We start from the raw sequence: 17,030 nt of genomic DNA, 5'->3' as shown, positions 1-17,030 counted from the left end.
TGCAATAGAGAGTAACAGTCAGGTTTTGGAAGTAAAACTCTCCATAGGGAAATTGATTTTTGGCGATAACATATTGCAACTGGTATCTAAAATAATTATTTCTAAAATGACCGTGTTTAACAGCGTCTTTAGCTCTGCTCACTCCCATGAAGCACTATGAATGATGTAATCAAGTCAGTCTCCCTATGCCCTCAAAATACTTAAATATTTGTTCATAATGCTTCGTGGGATTGTAGTTCTTTTCCTCACTAAAGCCGTTAAGTACACGGTCTTGTTCTTTTGCATTTTTGTCCAATTTTCAAATACTTTTTTGCTTTAAATCAAAGTTTGTGATGTTATGATTCACCTCATAGCTGGTTGGTTTGGTTCATTGCTTATGATACTTTAAAAAATGAATGGAAAAAATACTTCCAGAACCAACGCCACTGAAAAAGTGGGCAGGCACTAATGCACCAAGAGAGAAAACAACATTGTGTTCCATAAAAGGAAGATAAACTACATTTGAAGTGAATTTCTAAAAGAAAAAAAAATCCAAAGACAGCACAGTGAAATAAACCATCTTTATGAAGATAAGAAATTTGAGGATTGATGACAGGTCCATCCTTTAGACACAACAGTGATGCAGAACTACAACCCTACTAATGTGTTTGGATTGCACATTTCATTGCCTTTACTATAAAATTGGTTTCCTGTTTTAACATTTTTAATGTCTTCAATATTTAGCCTAAAAATAAGGCAAAAATAGAAATGATGTGCACACAAACAGACACAGACAAACTATTATCTCCCCTCAATCCCAAAGTACATTTGAAAGATACCAGCACATCCTTTGTCATTAAGGAACTGATAAAGCTGTCCAAGGTCCATATGGTTTTCTCTGGTCCCGTGAGGGTCAAAAATGGCTTCATGAAATCCAGTGAACTTGCGAAGGGAGTCAGTTCTCTCCTCTATCGAGCTGTTTTCCAAAGGGACATCCTCTCTGTGACGAATCATAATTCTTTTCCATGTTAAAACTTTCACCCTGAAAATATATTTAAAAAAATGCACCAATAATAAAAATCTGCTTTGCCATCACAGGAATATATATTTTAAAATATATTTAAATATAAAAGTTATTTTAAATTGTAATATCAAATAAATTTATTTGCATTTATAAATGTAATTTTATCAAATAAATGCAGCCTTGGTGAACATAAGGGACTTCTTTCAAAACATAAAAAAAAAATCTCCTTCAAACTTTTGACCGGTAGTTTAATATAATATAATAATTAATAACAATTTGAAAATTAAACTAAGATTGTTTGTGTCAACCATAAAGTACGGTCAATTATTAGCTGCAGAGAACATTAAACCATCAAAATTAAAAGTTAATCTACTGTAGCCTATATGAATTTGGGAGATCGCCTATATCAGGGGGTTACAAACTTATATTAGCAAATTTAAGCACTTAAACATATGTCTAAGTTCAAGAAATATTTTATAGTCATCCCAACAGCCATGAAACGCATACACACACAGGCCCCTAACATAATAAATGAGATCCTTATTTTGGACCTAACAAGTATAGTCACACACACACAGGCACACAAACAAAACCTATTTTAAATTAGGTATTAAACTCATCTTTGGTATTTTGAGTTTGCACTCAAAAGGCGTGTTCACAAAAGAGTAAGAGTAGACCCTATTGATTTTCAATTCATACCTGGCCCAGAACTCATCACAAGCAGACTGCAGACCCTCCACACACACAATACCAGGCTTTCCCGGCATACTGAACCCAGAAAGGTTCAGCTCCTTTGCCCATTCCAGAATGTTGTTCCTCTTCATCTTATTGTAGATATGATGGCTGTAGATCCAGAGTCTAGTGAAGGTCTCTTTTGACTGCATTGAAACATTTTCCTTCTTGGGATCGCAGACAGGAGCACTTTTACTGATATATCCTTGTGTATTTTCATTGATCCACTGCACATCAGACAGAATACACACATCACCACTGCAGTTTTCAGACAGGAAGGTGTTGAGGTTGGAGTGAAGCAGCATCTGCTGGGATCTAGTGAGCTCAGAACATCTGAAAAGGGCAAAAAATTATTATCCTAGTAAAAATCCAGAAGAAATCCATTTGAAATATTTATAATAACTTGGATCCTAATGGGAATTCAGATACATTTTATCAGGGTTCCTCAAATCCGGCCCTGGAGGGACTCAGCGTTCGTACAGATTTTTGAGTGAAATTCAAGCACTAAAGTAAAGTCATTTGTGGTGATTTATATGATTAAATCATCGTAGGTCAGCAGCAAAGGCACTGGTAGATTAAGTGAGAAATCCATAAAGTATGTTTTACGTATTAAATCATTGCATTATTTGCATACAATTCTGTAATTGTATTCTATTGTGCATTTTTGTTAATTTTGAGGAATACTGAATCTGTTTGGTGAGTGTCAGAGGAGAAAAAACACTTGCAGAAAATATAATTCCAACCAATCGTTCCACGAACCTATACATATCTTTTCTTATTCTAAAATAAAAATGAACTACTGCATTACTGCATTAGCTACAGTAAAACAAAGGCTTTTGCTATTATTTATTCTTTTGGATATTTTTCTTTAATAAAAAGTAATTTAATGATATGACAGCAAAAGAAAATCACACACATATATATTCATCAACCCATTTCAGAATGCATTGCAAATAGTTGTGCAAAGTAAATGAGTGTACTAAAGATTTTACAGTGTCAGTCAAGTCAAGTCACCTTCATTTATATAGCGCTTTTAACAATATAGACTGTTTCAAAGCTATGGAAGCTTGTTTCCGCCACAGAAAAAAAAATAAAAAAAAATAAATTGCGACTTTTTATCTCACAATTCTGACTTTTCTTTTCTCAGAATTGCGAGATATGAAGTCAGAATTGTGAGATATAAAGTCGCAATTCTGAGAAATAAAGTCGCAATTGCAAGATATAAAGTCAGAATTCTGAGAAAAAAAAGTCAGAATTGCGTGATATAAAGTCTCAATTGCGAGATATAAAGTCTCAATTGCGTCTTATAAAGTCAGAATTCTGACTTTTTTCTCGCAATTGCGACTCTATATCACGCAATTCTGACTTTATAAAACATAATTGCGAGATATAAAGTCAAAATTGCGTGTTATAAAGTCAGAATTGCGAGATATAAAGTCAGAATTGTGTGTTATAAAGTCAGAATTGTGTGAAATAAAGTCGCAATTGCGTGTTATAAAGTCAGAATTGCGAGATATAAAATCAGAATTCTGACTTTTTTTCTCGCAATTGCGACTTTTTATCACGCAATTCTGACTTTATATCTCGCAATTGGGAGATATAAAGTCAGAATTGCGTGTTATAAAGTCAGAATTGTGAGATATAAACTATTCTGAGGTAAAAAAAAAAAAGCTACAGAAATAAGTAGCCTATATAAATGGCTGCTATTCTGCATGAGTTTATTTGTAATTGCAAGAAAGAAAGAAAGAAAGAAAGAAAGAAAGAAAGAAAGAAAGAAAGAAAGAGAGAGAGAGGGCAGAGATGAGGTTAGGAATGAAAAGTCAGTAAGCCTATGTTGTTTCTTCATTCACTGTGACCTATGCACTGGATGGCCAATTTCACATGTAGGCTATTTTGTGTATTTTCAAAATACAAAATACTGTATTTGTATTTAAATAAATTATGACATCATAGAATGTTGAGGACAAAAGCGTGAAACTCCCTGATCACTTTGTAGCGAGTAAGGAGTTCAGATATCAACAGTGTTTTTGCAGTTCTTGCGGTGTGTTTGCATTTGTTGATAGCGGTTTATCGTATTGATTATGGGACAGCGACACTTTCGGAGAGTGGGAGTTGACGGAGGAGGAGAGTGTGTGCCCGGGATAAACCCCCGAACAACACTGACACCCACCGACCACAAGGCGGAGCTCCATCCTCGTCCCGACGAGACGCCTGTGGTGGGCATCGGTAAAGCGGAGAGAAAGGAGAGAGGGAAAGAGAAATCAAAGAATAAGGGGCAGAAAAGGAGGACATTTCGGGAGTTTGCCTCTTTTTTCTTTTGTTCATCTCGCCCCAAATCCACCAAAGCTCAGGGTGAGCAGGTGGAGCAGTGTGAGGTGGACCAGGACACTGATGAAGCCCCATCCAGGAGATGTACTGATGGTAAATTGAGCTCTGAACAACACAAACTCTCTTTTACACTCTTGTAAAACACTCTTTTATTATCTTTTTTTTTTTTTTTTTACTATTTTGATCACACGAGCAGTGCGCTTGGTTTTTTTATGTTACTAGGCAACCACCGAAACAGTTGTGCTGTCAGTCAAGTAAACGTCAAATCAGCCTTTTATTAACTTTATTTACTTTGTCAAAACTGTGGTAGTTGGTTCGTGAAGTCGTTAAGCTCCTGGTAACCCGCGGTAAAACGCGAGGCGCTTGGGGCTTAACAGCGCGCAGAACTCTCACTGCCATAGGAAACCAATTGAAAAAAAAGGCGCCTCTCACTGCAAAAAAACGCGTCACGTGTGATCGGGTCCTATCATTTGCACACAATATAAAAAACCCACATCACACATTATAAAAAGGCAGATAAATGAATTCCACGATGTGATGAATGTTTGAATATAGATGAAATATAGTTTGAAGATGTGGCGGATGATTTTAAAACAAGCTTGTGGTTTATATTCCTCTCTTTAGATCAGATTTCTTTACAGGACATCTTTACTGCAGAGGATAATGATCATCAGGAACCTCCTTCCAGTCGTCCTGAAGTCCCCCCCACTGCCGAAAACCAGCAAGAGGAGGACATCAAGCCTCAAGATCAGGACAGTCCAGCCAGTTCATCATCAGGTGACACTGGATCACAGCTGGACAGTCACAAGATCGAGGGTGAGTTTACTGCAAGTTTACTGTCTGACATAAAATATAACACACACACACTCTCTCTGAAAGTAAATATGTATATAGGAAAGCATATGTTTTAAATAATCCAGCTGATACTGCTGTAAGGTTTCTTTTAGTTTTTTTTTTTCTCCATAATTTTAAATCACCATTAGGCTTTTTTTGCAGTTCACTTAAATAGTAATGCGACAAATGAATTTTTAAAAGAACAAATATTACAAATATATTTCCCTATTAACATTTCATCAGAAAGTATGGCCTCACTGCAGGACACTGCTGTATTAAACAATAAACAAATAAAAATAATTATGTTTTAATAGATCACATCTCCTCGAAATACGCCATTGGCAGGAAATTGGGGGAAGGAGGATTTGGCTCTGTATTCGAAGGGACCCGTTGCAAGGACGGCCTCATGGTAGCTGTGAAATTCACAGCGAAGAGAAAGAGCCAGCAATACACCAGCCTTGTACGTATCATACTTGTCTCTATGTTGGCAATTTATAACATTTGAATGTAAATCACGGTGCAAATATTTCAATAGATAGACTGGGCTAAATCCTTATTTGAGAAACCAATCCTATGTCTAACAATAATAAAAACTGTCATTCTTCTAGCCTGACCATCCCAAACCAGTTCCACTTGAGGTGGCCCTGACAGTAATGGCCAATCAAGGCCCAAGCTGTGGCCACATTATTAAGGTGCTGGACTGGCAGGATCATCTCGACCAGTACATCATGGTCTTAGAATGGCCCTTACCCTGCATGGACATGCACAGCCTTTGGAAGCGTAAGAGAGGCCGCTTCAGTGAGGGATTGGCCCGCCACTTCATGCAGCAGGTGATTCACGCTGCTGCCCTGTGCTGTTCCAGGGGTGTGCTTCACAGAGACATCAAAATGCAGAACCTCCTGGTCAACACAGAGACCCTGGAGGTCAAATTGATCGATTTCGGCTGCGGGGACCTCATGAAAAGATCAGCCTACAAATACTACTCTGGTATGTGTTATTATTTAAAATATACATTTTGGGATTTAAACTCTAGTGACCAGTTACATCACATTACATTCTCAGACATCACACAGTGAGATATTAACAATACACTAACAAAACTATCAAAGAATAATCAATATTAATATAATTTTTGTTGACTAAAATTAAATGCCATTTCAGTTAAATTGAGAAAAAGCAAGCTTACACGTGTGACAAACTCCTATCTCCAGGCACAGCAAGGTATTGCCCTCCTGAGTACTTAGAGAAGGGCAAGTACTTTGCGAAGCAGGCAACGGTGTGGTCGCTGGGGGTGCTGCTGTTTGCCATGATCACCGGCTATTTCCCAAACAGCAGAGATATCGCTTTGATGGACCCTGATGTCTGGTTCGAGCCGGGCTTCTCAGATGGTTAGTACAAAAAAGATGTTCTAATGGATAATGCAGGAATCTTTCCCATTTTTACAGCTTAGAGAGCAAGTGTAAAGTTGAAGGAAATAATTAGACAACTCTCAATCTTTCTGCACAGAATGCTGTCGCTTTATTCGAGGTTGCCTCCAGAGTAAACCAAAGCGGAGACTCCATCTGGTTAAGCTGCTCTCCCATGACTGGTTCAAGGTACTGAGTCTAAGACAAGCTAAAAAGATTTTGAAGGCTATTTGTTAATTTGGCTTGATTATGGACATCAGCTTATTTACATTACCATTCAGTACCTGCTGTAACTGTCATATACTGAGTCCTTATACATGGCACAGATGTATTTTATACCTAATGAAAAATGCTTTCTAATTGTGTTTCAGGTCATGTAGAGGGTTTAGCCTTGCGTCTGGCGGGCTGACACAGATGACCCCTCCATCTCTCCAGCCTCAGCGTCTTGCAGGGCTGGCAGGCCTCGGTTGCGTCTGGCGCCTTGGCTTGAGGTGGTAGTTTTAGCGTCTTGCGGAACTACTCGCCTAGTGATGTATATTGTAAATAGTTCACCTAGAGCTCTCTGTTCAGCCCGTCCCACAAGTTCCTCGCCCTGCCGCCCTAGAAGTTTCTACCACTGGCATCCGGGTCCCAGAGAGGGGGTTTCACATCGCTCTCTTTCTCAGCTGCCTTGGGCCCAGCGATCCTGTCAGGGCTGCTCCAGAATTCCCAGTGAAGACAGCCATAAAGTTTCCCGTCACTGCTGCTCCAAAACCTGCCGAGGCCCCACAGAAATCACTGTGAAGGTTCATTCTGCTGCAACTCCAGTCCCTGCTTCGGTTCTAGAGCTCCGTGTCAAAGAAGCTCAGGTTGCTAAGCTTTCCAGAGGTTCCTGACATGACCACACATTTTCCTCCCAATGGTGCAGAGGTCAGAATAACCTAGCAAATTACATACCCATTTCAAATCTTCCATTTATGTCTAAAATACTGGAAAAAGTTGTGTCCGCTCAATTGTGCTCTTTCTTGCAAGAAAATTATATCTATGAAAAATTTCAGTCAGGATTCAGGCCGCATCATAGCACAGAAACTGCTCTCGTTAAAATTACAAATGATTTACTTCTAGCTTCTGACCAAGGCTGTATCTCAATACTAGTTTTACTCGATCTTAGCGCTGCGTTCGACACTATAGATCACAAAATACTCTTAGATCGACTACAAAACTACACTGGTGTTCATGGACAGGCATTAAGCTGCATGTAAAATATTACAAACTCAATAACTCAAATCAGTCTTTTCAGTCAAATAAATCAAATATTCAAGATTCACTGAATTGATTCAGTTAATGTCAGTTCAGAATCAAATGACTCAGATCAAAAGATTTGTTGACTCTTTAGAATCGTTCAGTTCAGAATCAATGTCTCTCCGTTCAAAGCTCGAGGAAAAATATGCAAAAACAAAGTCTCAGTCCTGTTTGTCCAAAAACAAAAAGGAAAATATTTCTCATACCAGTTTCGATGAATTCAAGATCAAAGTTCAACAATCAAATTGTCTCCGTGGGTTGCTCGCCTTTTACATACGCTCATATCTCACGTGTCCAGGATGGTGATCACAATTTCTCAGAAGAAACACACACACACAAAAACCCAGCCATGTTTGATACATTAAAACCAACATTCAAACCACCACTTAAATAGACATGCCAGCAATCAGTGTAATTGGAAAGAGTGGAACAATTTTTATCATTCTAAGCCAATCAAATACCTTATAGGAAATTAACAGCATGGTAAATAAATAAAAAAAGGATTTATATAAACATATATAATGTGTGTGTGAGAACGGTCAAATAGGAAAAATGATGTAATTTCAAAGTGAAGGCTTAGAATAGACCCTATACTTAAAATCACTTCTTTTTTTCTTCTTCTTTGACAACCAACCAATCACAGTCTTCAAAAGATTGTGTCATACATAGCAACGGGGTCAACCCCGCCTCCTTACTAAGATGAAAGTTTTTGTCTTTTCCTTACTCAGAGTTGCCCTCAGATCAGTCCCGACTCCCGACCAATATAACACCATTTCTATCATCTCTACACTGGTTACCTATTAAGTTCCGTATCAATTACAAAGTATTACTACTGACCTATAAAGCCCTAAATGGTTTAGCTCCTGGGTATTTAACGGAACTTCTATCGCCCTAATACAATCCATCGCACTCTTTAAGATCACTAAATTCGAGGCTTCTGGTCATTCCTAGGATATCTAAGTCCACTAAAGGAGGGAGGGCGTTTTCACATTTAGCTCCTAAACATTCACATAATACTTACCTTTTATACTACAGTTGAGTAAGATTGAATGCATTAATGTTATGAACAGCAGCTATGCTAATTATTTCCCATCTGCTTTTCTGTCGTTATCTCGGGACGCTAGTCCCGAGGTAAATAGAGTTCGTCAGCTCCAGTTTGTATCCAGCCTCTTATGGAAACTTCAGATGCCCCAACACCCGTGAGGAGACGACACGACGCCCGTGAGGAGACGACTCGACTCGACCTCGACGCCCGTGAGGAGACGACTCGACTCGACGCCCGTGAGGAGACGACTCGACTCGACGCCCGTGAGGAGACGACTCGACTCGACGCCCGTGAGGAGACGACTCGACTCAACGCCCGTGAGGAGACGACTCGACTCGACGCCCGTGAGGAGACGACTCGACTCGACGCCCGTGAGGAGACGACTCGACGCCCGTGAGGAGACGACTCGACTCGACGCCCGTGAGGAGACGACTCGACGCCCGTGAGGAGACGACTCGACTCGACGCCCGTGAGGAGACGACTCGACGCCCGTGAGGAGACGACTCGACTCGACTCGACGCCCGTGAGGAGACGACTCGACGACGGCGATATTTTATGCCCTAAATTAATACATGATTAACTAACTGTATTTTTCTATGTACATTTCTGAAATGCACTTTCTGTAAAGCTGCTTTGAAACAATATGTATTGTGAAAAGCGCTGTACAAATAAATTTGAATTGAATTGAATTGAATTGAATTTATTGCCATTTGCTTTCTTTCTTCATTGTCTCATTTCCTTAAAGGAGAAGTTCACTTTTAAAATGAAAATTCTGTCATCATATACTCACCCTCATGTTGTTTCAAAGCTGTATGAATTTCTTTCTTATGCTGAACAGAAAGGAAGATAATTAGAAGAATATCAGTAACCAGACAGTTTTTGGGTCCCAATGACTTCCATAGTATATTTTTTTCCTACTATGGAAGTCATTGGGACCCAAAAACTGTCTGGTTACTGATATTCTTCTAGATATCTTCCTTTCTGTTCAGCATAAGAAAGAAATTCATACAGCTTTGAAACAACATGAGGGTGAGTATATGATGACAGAATTTTCATTTTAAAAGTGAACTTCTCCTTTAATGTGGCTTTACAATTGCTGCATATTGCTGGTGTCTACAATCAAACAAAATTAACTTTACTGATACAAATCATTATAATAATAATTATACATTCACATAACCATAAAGAAAATCTTTAACCAAATTAGTTATCAAATTAATATCAATACAAAAGGTTTAAATAAAATTACAAAGTCATAGACGCAGCAAGCAGAGGAGCAAACAGTCAGCACAAAGAGAGACACACTAGTGAGGTTGATTGGTAATTATCCTCAGGTGAAGAAAGTTCCAGGAAGTGGGCGTGTCTCCCAATAGAGTGACAGGAGAGTGACTAATTGGGATTTTTAACATAATAGCTTTGTCCATCAGGGAGACAGAGACATCAAACCACTGTCATTCAGTAGAGGAGGACAGGGGACAACTCTCACAACCTCTCCTTTCACCCCTACTGGCTGAAATGGGTATTGCATGCTAAAATTAACATTCTTTTAGTAACAACTTTGTCCATCAGGGAGACAGAGACATCAAACCACTGTCATGTTGTAGTGCAGTGGCATCAAACCACTGTCATTTTGACGTTTTATATTTATAACAGTAATTAATTTATTTCCTAGCGCGAGGCAGCAATCAGGGCAGCTATTAGCCGAGACTGTTGTTGTGGTGCTCCCGCAGACACGCACTGTAGCTGAACGCGGCAGAACGAAACCTCACAAAGAGTGAAATCCTGAATGAAAATCCTTTAAGTGCTTCGATTATGTTTATATCTCCATAATTGCTTCTAGTAAAATATTAGGAGTTCGAGTTCCTATATCAAAAGTTGCATTAACTACATACCCAGTGTAATGATTAGAAGAGTAGGCCTACGTTTGTCAACGTTTCTTGCTTGCTTGCTAGCTGTATGTGTGAAGCCAAATGATCTGCCAGCCACGGAAGCTTGTTTCAACCACAGAGTGAAAATTATAAAAGGTAATGGCAACTTTTAAATCTCACAATTCAGATATTTTTTCTCACAATTGCGAGTTTACATCTCACAATTCTGACTTTTTATCTCAGAATTACATGATATAAAGTCGCAATTGCAGGTTATTAAGTCAGAATTGCATGATATAAAGTTGCAAAATTGCGTGTTATAAAGTCAGAATTATGAGATATAAACTCACAATTGCGAGAAATATACTTGAAATTCTGACTTTTTTTCTCAGAATTGCATGTTTATATCCTGCAATTCTGACTTTATAATACGCAATTGGGAGATATTAAGTCAGAATTGCATGATATAAAGTCGCAGTTGCATGTTATAAAGTCAGAATTGTGAGATATAAACTATAGGTAAAAAAGGTTTTTTTAAAAAGTCCGTCTTTTTTTCCCTTAGAATTGGACTTTATATCTCAAAATTGTTAGTTTATATCTCACAAGTCTGAGAAAAGATGTCTCGCAATATAAACTCGCAATTATGTGTTTAAAGTCAGAATTGCGTGATATAGCCTAACGTCGCAATTGCGAGAAAAAAAGTCAGAATTCTGACTACATATATATATGCAATTCTGACTTTATATCTCTCAATTCTGAGAAATAAAGTCAGAATTGCGAGATCTAAACTCGCAATTGTGAGATAAAAAGTCGCAATTATCTTTTAATAAAATGTTTTATTCTGTGGCGGAAACTGTCACGATCCACACACAAGAAATAGGGAGAAGATCCAATAGCAGTAAGTATTTTAATGGGGCATTTCGTAATCGTAATCCAGTCCAAGCAGGGGTCAAAACCAAGGTAGCAATCAGACATAAACAGGAACAAAACAACTGGCAATAACAGACCTCAGAAGTGGCGTGATAAATACAAGAACTCCGTGACACATACTAAAACAGACAGGATATATATACACAGGGGAGAGACAATGACAATGGGGAATTGGCTGGGTGCAATGATCAGCGATGGGAAACAGCTGAGTGCAATGATAACAAGGACTGTGGGGAAAGTAGTTCACAAAGTGAAATGACACCGTGAGGAAGGAGGACATCTAGTGGTGACCCAGGGAACACAAACCAGACACTGACAGAAACAAGCTTCAATAGCAGACCTAGCAGCTAGACTAGTTATTCAAAGCTAGCATAACAACCTATTTGTCCAGTCAAGTGAATGTGATTTGAGCATGAATGAGTATATACGAGAGCTTGGTAAGCTGTCTAGGAAGCTAATATTATTTTTCTTAATTTAGAATCCTGCATCATGGAGAGAAAAAGAGGAAAAAGAACTTGTAACTTTGTTGCTCCAGAGTTAGAGGTTTACCTGTTAGATTATAGCCACTTCTCCAGACACCACTACAATACTGGGCCTAGCCCAAACCATGAAAAACATCCCAAGACCATTATCCCACCTTCAACATTGGTCCATATAATTTTGCCTACAGTATATAGTGTAGCAAGGTAGTCTTCAGAATTTTTTTAATTTTAGGGGACCCCCCAAGAGTCCTAAGTCATTTCGAACCCTGGTTTTATGTCTATGCTTCATGCATTTGTAACCATTTTAAGGACAACTTAGTTGTAGTGCAGTTAATGTCCTTTAAAGTTTTCAGATTTTCACCTAATCTGAAGTTGAGAACACTTTGCAGTTAATGAGTTTATCAAATTTTTAAAAAGCTGTCCTTTAGGTAGGCATGTATATCTTGTTTGTTGAAAGACAATAACTCTGGATGAGTGCCCAACTATAGTCGGTTTCAATCCGGTGTATGTTGTAGAGAGTGAGTTTCCGTAACTTTGTTACAGTCTGATGCAACCAGAAAGAAATGTTTGGGATCATATGGTCATTTGTTATAATTTCAGACACAGGAAGAGGAGGCTTGTCTTTTCCATGTGGTAGGTTGATGCTGTAGTACAGCACTCTCTTTGCCTGACTTGGAACTCGACTCACAACCCCTCCAGTAGCATCCAAATACAGGGTAACAGGATTTCCTTTTCTGAGATGTTGTACAAGAATGACCAGTCCTGTCTCAGTGTAAAGATGCACTCCAAATGGATCCACCTGCAGATGTTGGACATATCCTGGGCAAAATCTGTATGACAGATCTGTCTTTCATAATTTTCTGAGTCAACATCAGCTCCAGGATCACATCATCATGCAGTCTGCAGCTTTTTTGAATTTCACTAGAAATTACTTTGAGTATGTTTTTATTTTAAACTTCTAGTAATGTTTCCAGCCATCAACTCAGGAACTGGTGTTTCCCTCAGATTTTTGTATTACACATTACTTACTCCTTGTACCACTTCTTTGGCAATCTTGCCTCTCTTCTGGTAACTAGCTGGCCGGGACCTTATCTCTGGTTTCAAATGGGTTACCTTACCAATTCTTGTCACCTGAATTGGAATTCGTTTGTCACTGCTCAATGGTTTGTGTGTAATACGGAAAATATAATGTGCATTGCAAGTTTTGAAGGAACATGATGCCTTGACTGTCATAAATGGACACCGATACTTTCGACTATGAGTGACCTTTAAGTGCTGGTATGTAAAAACCAGTGTGCAGCAGGGATTTGTTTTAGGAAATATTTCATAAATTACACGTGTCCATGATTTCTGCTACCCGGCAAAGGCCTTATCTTTTTCCATTTCCGTGTGGATATGTACATTGTAAAAGACTTGGGTCCTGGCCTTGTGGTTCTGTATGGCTTCTTGTGATGTTGCTGTTGGTCCACAGATGTTGGTGCCACGTCACGCTCTCCATCGCTGTCTGTCAGACCCACAGGTGAAAGATGGTCCGCAGATGTTGGTGCCACATCACGCTCTCCATCGCTGTCTGTCAGACCCACAGGTGAGAGATGGTCCGCAGATGTTGGTGCCACATCACGCTCTCCATCGCTGTCTGTCAGACCCACAGGTGAGAGATGGTCCGCAGATGTTGGTGCCACATCACGCTCTCCATCGCTGTCTGTCAGACCCACAGATGAGAGATGGTCCGCAGATGTTGGTGCCACATCACGCTCTCCATCGCTGTCTGTCAGACCCACAGGTGAGAGATGGTCCGCAGATGTTGGTGCCACATCACGCTCTCCATCGCTGTCTGTCAGACCCACAGGTGAGAGATGGTCCGCAGATGTTGGTGCCACATCACGGTCTCCATCGCTGTCTGTCAGACCCACAGGTGAGAGATGGTCCGCAGATGTTGGTGCCACATCACGGTCTCCATCGCTGTCTGTCAGACCCACAGGTGAGAGATGGTCCGCAGATGTTGGTGCCACGTCACGCTCTCCATCGCTGTCTGTCAGACCCACAGGTGAGAGATGGTCCGCAGATGTTGGTGCCACGTCACGCTCTCCATCGCTGTCTGTCAGACCCACAGGTGAGAGATGGTCCGCAGATGTTGGTGCCACGTCACGCTCTCCATCGCTGTCTGTCAGACCCACAGGTGAGAGATGGTCCGCAGATGTTGGTGCCACATCACGCTCTCCATCGCTGTCTGTCAGACCCACAGGTGAGAGATGGTCCGCAGATGTTGGTGCCACGTCACCCTCTCCATCGCTGTCTGTCAGACCCACAGATGAGAGATGGTCCGCAGATGTTGGTGCCACGTCACGCTCTCCATCGCTGTCTGTCAGACGCACAGATGAGAGATGGTCCGCAGATGTTGGTACCAGGTCACGCTCTCCATCGCTGTCTGTCAGACCCACAGATGAGAGATGGTCCGCAGATGTTGGTGCCACGTCACGCTCTCCATCGCTGTCTGTCAGACCCACAGATGAGAGATGGTCCGCAGATGTTGGTACCAGGTCACGCTCTCCATCGCTGTCTGTCAGACCCACAGGTGAGAGATGGTCCGCAGATGTTGGTGCCACATCACGCTCTCCATCGCTGTCTGTCAGACCCACAGATGAGAGATGGTCTGCAGATGTTGGTGCCACGTCACGCTCTCCATCGCTGTCTGTCAGACGCACAGATGAGAGATGGTCCGCAGATGTTGGTACCAGGTCACACTCTCCATCGCTGTCTGTCAGACCCACAGGTGAGAGATGGTCTGCAGACTTTCCATCACAGTCTTTATCATCACAGTTTTTTGTATTCATGACATGTGTTCTGACTCCTCTTCTATTTTCATTCCACACAACATAAAGCCATTTACGGTATTGTGAAGTATTGATTCCAAACACAGCTGTAGACAGTTCTGGCCATACCTCTGAACTCCAATGTGTTTTCTTCTTTGTTATATTGACACCATGGAACTTATTTATTAGTTGTGCAAGTCCTCCACATGTACTCCATAAATCATGTTTCCTCATTTTTTTACCTCTCTTCACTCTACCCATGTCGACATGAAACACATTCTAAAGTAATATCTTGGTAATAAAGCTGTAATCACCTACTGTTCACGACAATCTGCATCAAAGCTTGAATGACAGCTGCAGTTTTTCCGTATGGAACGCGCAGAATGAGTGACAGTGTCGTGTAATGACGCAACAGAACGTTTTAAGACAAAGTAGAAGCCTCCAATGTAATATAAATAATTTTTTAATGACTTCATGCTGCATAAACCTATTATTTTTTAAATGTGTAGGCTACATAACTGTATATTGATCGTATTTATTTCAAAATATAAATATTAAAAAAAAATTCTGTAAGATCTGTTAGGCGCAATTCCAAATAAGGCCAGTTAGTGTCACCAACACAATTAGAAGTGTGCGTGTGTGTGTGTTTGATACTGGTGTTCCCTAAGTTATGGGGTCCAAATATCCACAGAAATATAGTAGCTAATACCAGTACATTTTTTTTTTTTTTTTTTTGTGTGTGTGTGTGTGTGTGTTTGTTGTGTTTTCTGAAAATGTAAAAATGCAGAAATTGTTGTTTGATACGTAGGTTTAGAGGTAGGTTTATTGTAGTAGGACAGAATATACAGTTTGGAATATATGCCTATGGAATATCCCCTAAAAAAACATGAAAACCCAACTTATGCTTGTTAAAACTTACTTATACTCAACACCTTATTTTGAAATTTCATTTTCATTTTTATTCATTGGAACCCAGTGGGTACTTGGGAGAAACTCTCAGTATTGATGATGATTAGGTTTAGTTAAGTCAATTAGAAATATACTGACTTGCAATGGAATGGTTTGAAAAGTCATAGAAAACTCTCCTGAGACTCTGTATTTCCCTAAATATTCAGAGTAAGATAAAATAAAAATCACTGTTCATTAGGCAAGAAATACCGTAATTAAAGGGTCTTGGTCATGAATTGTCATTTTTAATTAGCGGGTGCATGATCCAGTAATAATCTATATTTTAAAACAAATGACGGTATTGTTTTTTAATATGTTTAGTATTTAGAATTTTCAAGATATACAGTTTGTAGTAAGTGACATAGTTATTTAGATACTGAATGAATATGAATAAATTTTTATGAATACATGTTTCTATTCTTTCTATTCTGCCATTGGCCAATGCATATGGAAAAAGGACCAAGTCCAAGCATATTTAAGTGCTTCCCTGATGTTGTAAGAAATACAGCATTTTAATGAACTAGTAAAAAAATAAAAAATTATTATTATTTATTTATTAGCAACTGATCATTTGTCTTTGTAACATATTTAAGAACTCATATTTAATTCTATTTTTTGCATTCTTGACATTTATATTTGAGGATTGTTTACTAAGATCAGTACTATGTATATAAAAAAAATCCTGACTTTAAATTGTAGTTGTAAAATATGTATAGGCCTATTTATCAACTTTTTTAAAAATATATATTTGAATCTTGCAGACTTCCATATAAACAATGCACAACCACAAGTGTGTAAACAACATTTTATTTAACATTTGAACATAGTAACATAACTAACATAGACAAAACATATGACATTTAGTTGTTGTAAAAGAAAAAAGAGAGTTTGTCTTATGTCAATTGCCCCCCTCTACTGAATGAGTTTTACATCTCTCTCTTCCTAATGGATAAAGCTATTACAAAAAGAAGTTTAATTTGGTCATGAATTTTTCAGCCAATAGGGGTAAAAGGAGAGGTTATGAAATTTGTCCCCTGTCCTCCTCTACTGAATGACAGTGGTTTGATGTCTCTGTCTCCCCAATGAAAAATGCTATTACTAAAATAAAGTTAATTTTGGCATGCAATACCCATTTTAACCAGTTGGGGTAAAAGGAGAGGTTCTGAAAGTTGTACCCTGTCCCCCTTTACTGAATGACACTGGTTTGATCTTTGATGTCTCTGTCTCCCTGATGGACAAATCTATTACAAAAATAAAGTAAATTTTAGACATACAATACCCATTTCAGCCAGTAGGGGTAAAAGGAGAGGTTGTGAAAGTTGTCCCCTGTCCTCCTCTACTGAATGACAGTGGTTTGATG

At 39.2% G+C, this 17,030-nt stretch overlaps 2 protein-coding genes across 2 annotated transcripts; one reads left to right on the top strand and one right to left on the bottom strand.

The window, feature by feature from the left end:
• Window positions 1-534: 534 nt before the first annotated feature.
• LOC309500147 (RWD domain-containing protein 2B-like) lies at window positions 535-2,082 on the bottom strand (the record flags this gene model as incomplete). The annotated part of the gene is made up of 2 exons (XM_082171711.1): window positions 535-1,021; window positions 1,703-2,082. Coding segments are annotated over 2 exons (621 nt in total), but the record flags the coding sequence as incomplete, so codon positions are not given.
• Window positions 2,083-3,816: 1,734 nt separating this feature from the next.
• Window positions 3,817-8,132, top strand: LOC309500146 (serine/threonine-protein kinase pim-2-like; the record flags this gene model as incomplete). The annotated part of the gene is made up of 7 exons (XM_082171710.1): window positions 3,817-4,156; window positions 4,688-4,879; window positions 5,212-5,357; window positions 5,506-5,884; window positions 6,109-6,285; window positions 6,404-6,492; window positions 6,675-8,132. 7 exons carry the CDS (start codon window positions 3,817-3,819, stop codon window positions 6,681-6,683), a joined length of 1,332 nt encoding a protein of 443 aa, XP_082027836.1. The 3' UTR covers window positions 6,684-8,132.
• Between the last annotated feature and the right edge of the window lie 8,898 nt (window positions 8,133-17,030).

Source organism: Leuciscus leuciscus (genome assembly GCF_965113295.1).
Source record: "Leuciscus leuciscus genome assembly, chromosome: 5".
NCBI lineage: Eukaryota > Metazoa > Chordata > Actinopteri > Cypriniformes > Leuciscidae > Leuciscus > Leuciscus leuciscus.
This window is presented reverse-complemented; position numbering and strand designations above follow the sequence as displayed.